The following is a 7,944-nucleotide window of genomic DNA, read 5'->3' on the forward strand; positions in this document are numbered from 1 at the left end:
TATAAGGATATAAAGTGGGTAGTATAAATGGTATCTTGATCATTTACTATTTTAAGACTTATATTTGATAAATTTGTTTAATAAAATAATATATATTACAAATAAGGTTATAATGATCATTTTATTATTGGAAAACATTTACCAAAAACATTTGATAAATACTCTTATCCTGGACAACAATTATTCTTACCCGGACAACATTTACCAGTTAAGAGTTGGTAAACGGGCCCTCCCATCTCATCGATTTCTCAAAATGACCAATTCCTCATATTTGAACTTAACATAGGTTCCAAGATAGTGGCCATTATAGCATCTAGAAAGAATTTGAGATTTTAAGATTGAATAATCTTTGATCAAACTCATCGGTCCTTAACGGGTTGCACCTACAACCAAGCTACCAGCAAAATTTGTTTAAAAAAAAATAATATTCCGATTACACCGAAAAAGACGACCCAATCGAATCTCAGCCACATCCATTCATAGTACAAATTCATAAGTCGAGTCGAAAAATGAAGGCTACTACTTCTATCCTCCAATTTGTTGAGATTTATTGAGGATTACTCCCTCGTATTTCACCTGGAACCACTTCATTGCATCGTCCTTTGTAACTCGATGCTGGATACCAACACGGGCCTTGCACCTGCGGCGACGACCAACACGGTAGCCAGGACGTTCTAGGACAACAAAGAAGTCCATACCATAGATACCTGTTGAAGGATCATACCTGGCAAAAGAAAAAATAATTTAAACTACATAGAAAGGGTAAAAAGGTAACTTTGATAAAAACAGTAAAAACAGGACCAACAGCAGCACCACACACGGCAGACCAAACGTCAAAAAAGTAGCCATTCAGACCTTTGGACCCGGTTATGGAGACCTGGTTGTGGACTGGTTTGGCTTTCCATAGTCTTTAAATTGTTGAACTGACCAGTTACGTAACTGTGCCCGATTGGTTAGGCCGTAACTGGTTATGGTCCAGACCCATTTCTACCTGGCAGGCTGGCATGACAAAATCATTCAGTCTAACAAAAGACGGTTCAATTTGGATAGATTATATGGACAAAACTCAACTTCCGGTTTGCTCACCATTGGTCATGAGTCCCCTCAAGATGTGTTTGTTACCGGAATAGGACTAGGCTAGACATAACAAAAAGTTGTCCCATGTTTAGCTCGATATTAGACTCGGAGATGATAGAACTCAGTGGGGCAAAAATGGACACCAAATTAACCATATCAAATTAAAACCCTAATATCTTCCCAAGTCTTTCACCCGCCCACCTCACTCTCGTCCGTCTACTAGTGTCCAATCCGGTCCACTTATCAAACCCACCAAAGGTTTGTGATTAACTCCAAGGTCTCGTGGGATTAGCCGAGGTGCACAAGTTGGCTTGGAAACCCACGCTTATCCAAAACATAAGGTGAACTTGTACAGTACTCAAACAACATATCATTTGTACCATATTTTCTACCCATCTTTGTGCCAAGTAGCAGCGATATAATAAGCTTGCAGAGCATGTAAGGGCCTTCCCAATATCAATTTTAACAAGCCTAAAAAGAGAATATGCGTTCTCAATAGAAACTACCACCATATACACTTTGGAAAATAAAGCTAGAGACATGGTGTAAACAGGTTTAGAATGCTTGTTTCTCAAGAGCCATGATGCAATTTTAAGTTCTTTTTATGTTTGATTTAGAAGAAAACTCCATCTCACACACAATCATATAGACATGCATGCTCACTCTTCATCCATCCACCAATAAACATTTAATTTTGTGCAATAGGAGAAAAGAAACCCTTTTTATATTTATAATATACAATGTGCAAAAATCAAAATGTCCCCATAATGTATGAAGGTAATCTGATGTATAGTTAAATGATCTTCATAGCTCACATCATCGCTAGAAACTCTAATATGAACTCAGTATTGAAATTTCTAATGGTGGAGAGTAAAATTCTATACTGAAGGGCATAACAACATTATTTTCAAAGAACCAAACAACCACAAGAAAGATGCATCATAAAGTAAAATGAAGTCAGATACATCACTTACTTGATTCCAAGATCGATGTGCTCTTGAATACCAAATCCAAAGCAGCCGGTGTCACTGAAGTTACGTCTTAATAGCTCGTATTCCTTCACTTTCAAACCACTCTCCAAAAGTTGCATTGCTTTATCTCCCCTAACAGTAACATAGCATGCAATCTTCTCATTACGCCTAATCCCAAATGACCGTACGGTGTACCTTGCTGTACCAATCCCCACAAAAGGTATTATAAACATCAAGGTAGTGCATGTGGGCTAAAAATATACAAAACCAAAACCAAAGGTTGATATGATCGTCTATGCTAAACTCAAGATTGCATTGTATAAAGATATGATCAAATCATGATGGTAGATATCTTGAAACAATCTGACCAAGCTTCTATAGTCCACAAAATATCGATCGATAAAGAGAAACATCGATGCTTAACCCCTTGTCCCATGAAAGGTTGAGAAGCATTGTAGCCGGTTAAACATAAAATGACACTCCTCAACAAATATGGTCTCCTAAATTTATAGGACTGTGAGGGTTAATCGATCAAGTGGGTCATTCTACTAAAATGATGTCTTCCTCAAAGCTCTTTGAGATTATGATGCTTGTATTGTCATCCTACAAACTTAATAGAAAATGCATCAATATCTCTAACATTCTCATGTAAAAATAAGGCGAGATCAATATGAACTTAACAGAAACTATGATGATTTCTTAATTACAATTTAGCAAGAAAAAATCTAATTAAGAAAAAAAATGGAAGTAGAAAAGGTTGTAAAACATATCTTACCCTTAGAAAAAACAGGCGATTGACCACTCAATTGCTCCAAAACCTAATTCAAGTTTCTATCAACAGATTAGGGAAACGAATCAGCACAATAAACAATAGATAGATACAAAAAAGAAATCGCTGCGACCTTGGCGGCACGAGTGAGACGATCGCCACTTTCACCGACGGAGATGTTGAGAACAAGTTTTTGAACCTTAATCTCTCTCATTGGATTGGATTGCTTCCTCTCTGAAGCCTACATCACAATTCATTCAACAAAATCACAACAAAAATTAACAGTTCCAATTGCATCAAGAACAAGAGAACGTCATCCGTACCATTGTTGCTGCGAAGGTTTACGGCAGGAGGAGGAGGAGGAGGATATGAAAGAGAAAAAAGGGTTCTTATTAGGGTTTTGTTAAAGAAAAGCACCAGCGAAATGACATATATACCCCTGTCACAATAAAGAAAATTTTAAAAAATAATACACAACTAGACTACAATTGATATTGGTTAAATGATTAGCATAAAAAAACTTGCTAATTTCTTATTGGTTTTGTAATTTAATCCCGGATGACACATACACATTAAGAATGGCAGTGATCGCTAACCCGGCCCGGTCCAACCCGGAATTGTCGGAGGACCGGGACTAGTAAGGACCAGTTAAAGGACCGAAATCTGGGATCGGTTATGGATTTGAGGTGTTTTGTGGGACCGGTTATGGACCGCCTTGACGCGGCTTGATTTTTCAAAAATGTAGTTTTTTTTTAAATGTACTCGTTATTTTTCAAAAAACTAGTTGTTCATCACCGTTTTTTGGCCCTTTTTGTATTTTTTTTTTTTTGCATTCTAAACACTATATATAAATGTCTTGGTTGAGGGGTTTACATACCAAGTTATCGATTCGCAAAAAACGCAAAAAAAAAAAACGTTCACAATTCTCGGTTTCTCGCTATATTTTGTAAGACAATGTAATTTTAATTATAATAAAACGCATTTTTAAAGTGTATTTGAGTGGCCTAATTATAAAATGTTATAATGTATTAAAAATATAAAAAATATTATTTTTTAATGACCGTGACCGGGACCGGTTATGGCGGGATCTGTTGAGACTCGGGACCGGTAAGGATCGGCCCGGCCCGAGACCGGTTTTTAGCCATCATTAAAGGACGAAAATCAAATGAGAATAAAAAAAATGTCATGAACCATAAAAATTGATTTAAACCATAAATTAATTTTAATTTATGGCCATTAAAGGCAATGGCAATTTTAAAATAGGGCAAATTGCATGAAAAAGTAACGTACTTTAACTTGATTCATATTTTGGGTAACATACTTTCAAAACTTTCATTTTGGTACATAAAATGTAAAGTTTTAAACATTTAAGTAACCGGGTAACCCGGTGAAGACTAATTTTAGACTAAAAAAAAGACTAATTTTAGATACAAAAAAATCCACGTCACGGACCACGTCAGCAAATAATACCGAGTTGGATACCACATCACTCGCCACATCAGCATGATAATCGGTTAATACTTCAACCAGTTACCCGGGTACTTAAATGTTTAAACTTTTACATCTTAGGTACCAAAATGGAAGTTTTGAAAGTACGTTATCAAAAATATGAATCAAGTTAAAGTACGTTACTTTTTCATGTAATTTGCCCTTTAAAATAATTTAAAACTTTATGATTTATTATAGAATAAATTTGAGCTAAAAACACTCAAGAAAATACCCCAAATATAGAGTTCAAAACACTCAAGAAACATATCTCTTCAAGAAATTGAAATCTTCTATCCAAAACTCTACAATGGAGGTCTTTATTTCTAAGATAAACCTTGATTTCAACCACACTTAAGAGATCTTCAGACTCCAGCCATAGATCTTCGATAGCCATGTTAATCTTTCTATTAGCCCTCAAAAACCTTCAAGATTCGTCCCCAATAGTGCCAAAATCGCCTTCAATGAAAAGAGAAACGAAGAAGAGGGGGTGAAATGGCAAAATATAACTTAAATGGGGTTTTTAACCCATTGGGGGACGCAACTTTCCAAGCGATTTAAGTATCTTGGACAGTTCCCGAGTATAAAACCCTCTTCAAAGCCTTAGGTGACTTGGGATGCGACCCAAGTCACCTGGCAACCCATCTGTTTTGTAATTGTCTTTTGATTTCTTGAGCAATCAAACTTGCATGGGAGGTCCTGTAACACCCTGAGTGACTTTCGACACAACCTTTCCTTCACCACAACTCGACCACACCCCTTGATTTAAATGTCACATGCATCCAATCATGGATAAACACCAAAATGGCTTCTTAAAACAAGTGCACACCCCTATATTATGAACCGTTAAAACGCAGGTGTTGCATATAGCTTTTTACTCGTCACACATAAAAGGCATCCTTTTTTTAATTCTTCAACCACAAATATTGAGGTTAATGGGATCTATTTTTATAAGCAGGGATCTTAAGGACACCATCGATTGTCTACAAAATCTCCAGTTTGTGATCATACTTTTAAGTTATCGACCGCATGCTCTTCAAATTCAATGTCAGTTAGTTGCGGGTACTTTACGTACTTCTCTATCTAGATTGATAAACTTTTGACATCCTAGAACTCCAATTACAACCATCCAATTCCAAAACAACATTGTAAGGAAAAAAAAAAGACGTTGACATTTGAATTAGACGCAACACAGTAATGTCAAAAAATTGAATATGGAAAAAGCAAAAATCATAGTCAATTAAGTTTTTGTCAAGATTCATCGAACTACTGTCAAGATAATCAATTTGATTGTCCTCGATCACTTTTCGACCATCATGGCATCATCTCTACCCTATGTACTTACCCATACCATATTTTTTGGAGGTTTCTTAAAAGAACTTGTTCGGTCTACTTTGTTTTGGATGATTCGGATGGGAATGAAGCTTTTAAGAGCAGTGGAAATAGTATAAAAGAGAAAGGAGGGAAAAAAATGGGAGGGCCTCTAAAAAGTGAACGAGAAAGGTATTTTTGCGCTGAAAAAAGGTAAGCATGTGTTTTTTTTTCCTAATAATTGGATATAAGAAATATTATTTCTAATATATGATGTAAGAGCATATGTTTTACATACAGGACCTTATTAAGCATAAAACTCAGATTTTCGATGTGATTTGGGTAAAAATGAAAGTAGAGATGGCCGACCTGGGGTCCTAATAACTCTCATTTTGAGTGTTATTTATACATCATTTGTGTGAGTTTTTCTAACATTTTAGTTGTGTTTCTCTTTACATGTTCATGGTTCTTCATTATATTATTTTATTTTCATTTGGAGCTACTGAGGAAGTTTTTATGGTCATATGCATCATTTTTGGGTTAAATGTTGGACTAGGAATTGTGCCAATTGTGTCACCACTATGGTGGACGATGTTAATTTAAGGACAACTGAAATATCATTTTTGCAAATAATCTTATGCTTATTTCAGCTACATTACGGTAATATTGAAGGTTAAAGTTTATATACAAAAGACGGTGAAGATAAGATTTGAAAAAGTATTGAAGATATGGATAAGATTTCATGAAGGCATTTTTGGTTACATGGAGCCTCTTCAAAAGAAAAGAAGACTAAAAATAGCATAGGAGGAGGCTTTGGACTTTGGGGTTTTAAAAGGTTTCACAACTTTTAGAAAACCTTGGGGGGCGTTTGGTTTGTCGGAATCCGCTGGAATCTGGTGGAATTGGAATGGTCAATTCCGTTGATCGAATTTCATTCCAATGTTTGGTTACCTATGGAATGGAATTGAATTCTAAAGATTCCATCATTTGAGGATTTCACCATTCCTTCCTAAAACTAATGGAATTGAAATCCATTCCATCTGAAAATATGTAAATAACAAAAATATCCTCATGATTAGTGCTTGCTTTCGATTTCTGCTTGCTTGCTTCCGATTTCTTCTTATCAAACACAAAAATCAAACCGATTACTGCGTGCTTTTTTATTTATGCTTATGATGCTCTCGATCGATTACTGCATGCTTCCGATTTCCTCATTAAATTTTCAAACAAACCAGATCTAGGTTCATTGTCGCCAACATTCTCTAAACCCCTTCCCTCTTTGAAGCTTCAGCCTTGCAACTCCATAAATCTAAAACCAGATCTAAGAACGAGAAAAACCTAAAACGAAAAATTGGTTCTGCTGTGGTTGTGGCGGCATCGAAAGGTAGAAGAAAGGGCGAACAAACGATGACCATGGAGGAGGGAGAGGGTGGTTGTGTCCCCATGGTGAGTTTTTCCAACCTATAGCCGACGAAACCTGTGTAGCACGGTCATGGTAGGGGAGGCCAGAGATGAGAGCATAGAAGGGCGGGGTGAGAGTGGGGGTCGCCTAGGATGAAAGAGATTAAACATTTTAATTAATTTTTGAAATTTTATTAAAAAATTTATTGCTTCCAATTAAATGTTAATTTTATTGTTATTTGTAATTAAAAAAATAATTTAAAAAAAATATCAACGAAAGGGTATTTTTGTCTTTTTTCATCATTCCATTCCAATTCTGCTGCAAACCAAACAGGAAGATTCCAATTCATTAGACATATTAAATTCCATTCCTGTCAACCAAACACTTGGTCAAACCGGATAACATTTTATTTTAATTCATTTGACAGATTTCATTTATTCAGAAACCATTCTGCAAACCAAACGCCCCCTTAGATTAATGGAGGTGTTTCATCTCCCTTTTTTCCAATGGGTAAAAGGATGTCCATCTCTCCTTCCCCCATATGAAGAGATCATGGGTGAAGCATTGAAGAAGAGAGTTTGCATTAATTAACAGTAGTTCATCCATAAAAAATGGTTTTAAAAGTTTCCGTCAAATGCTTTATTTATACTATATTATAAAGCATTTGACAAAGACTCTTAAAAGCCATTTTTTATACATTAAAAACCGTTTATTAATGCATATTACTTAAAATTCAAGATTATAAGTAAATTGTGTGTATATACAACTTATTAAGACTCCAAGTTTGAATTCGTGTAACTAATTGTAAATAAACATAATTAAATATTGGATATATTTCCCATTTTAAATATAAAAAATATTTAATTTTATACTAAAATGATACATTTTTTTAAAAATTATATGATATCTTTAAATTTATATTATATTTA

General features: G+C 35.2%; 1 protein-coding gene across 1 annotated transcript; it reads right to left on the bottom strand.

Moving 5' to 3' along the window:
• Window positions 1-330: 330 nt before the first annotated feature.
• LOC112502660 (60S ribosomal protein L11) lies at window positions 331-3,179 on the bottom strand. Its single transcript, XM_025106632.1, has 5 exons — window positions 3,141-3,179; window positions 2,951-3,058; window positions 2,824-2,866; window positions 2,052-2,247; window positions 331-724 (listed from the first exon to the last, which is right to left on the bottom strand). The coding sequence occupies exons 1-5, from the start codon at window positions 3,141-3,143 to the stop codon at window positions 526-528; spliced, it is 549 nt and encodes a 182-aa protein (XP_024962400.1). The 5' UTR covers window positions 3,144-3,179; the 3' UTR covers window positions 331-525.
• Between the last annotated feature and the right edge of the window lie 4,765 nt (window positions 3,180-7,944).

Source organism: Cynara cardunculus, unplaced genomic scaffold, assembly GCF_001531365.2.
Source record: "Cynara cardunculus var. scolymus isolate 2C unplaced genomic scaffold, CcrdV1 Un_Scaffold_1726, whole genome shotgun sequence".
Classification (NCBI taxonomy): domain Eukaryota; kingdom Viridiplantae; phylum Streptophyta; class Magnoliopsida; order Asterales; family Asteraceae; genus Cynara; species Cynara cardunculus.

Bases quoted from the DNA above. Each gene is read 5' to 3' on its own strand.
- LOC112502660 (XM_025106632.1), bottom strand. The intron at 2,867-2,950 runs GTCGCAGCGATT...AACTTGAATTAG, and splicing joins GTCTCACTCGTGCCGCCAAG to GTTTTGGAGCAATTGAGTGG. The intron at 2,248-2,823 runs GTAAGATATGTT...GGATTGGTACAG, and splicing joins ATCGCCTGTTTTTTCTAAGG to CAAGGTACACCGTACGGTCA.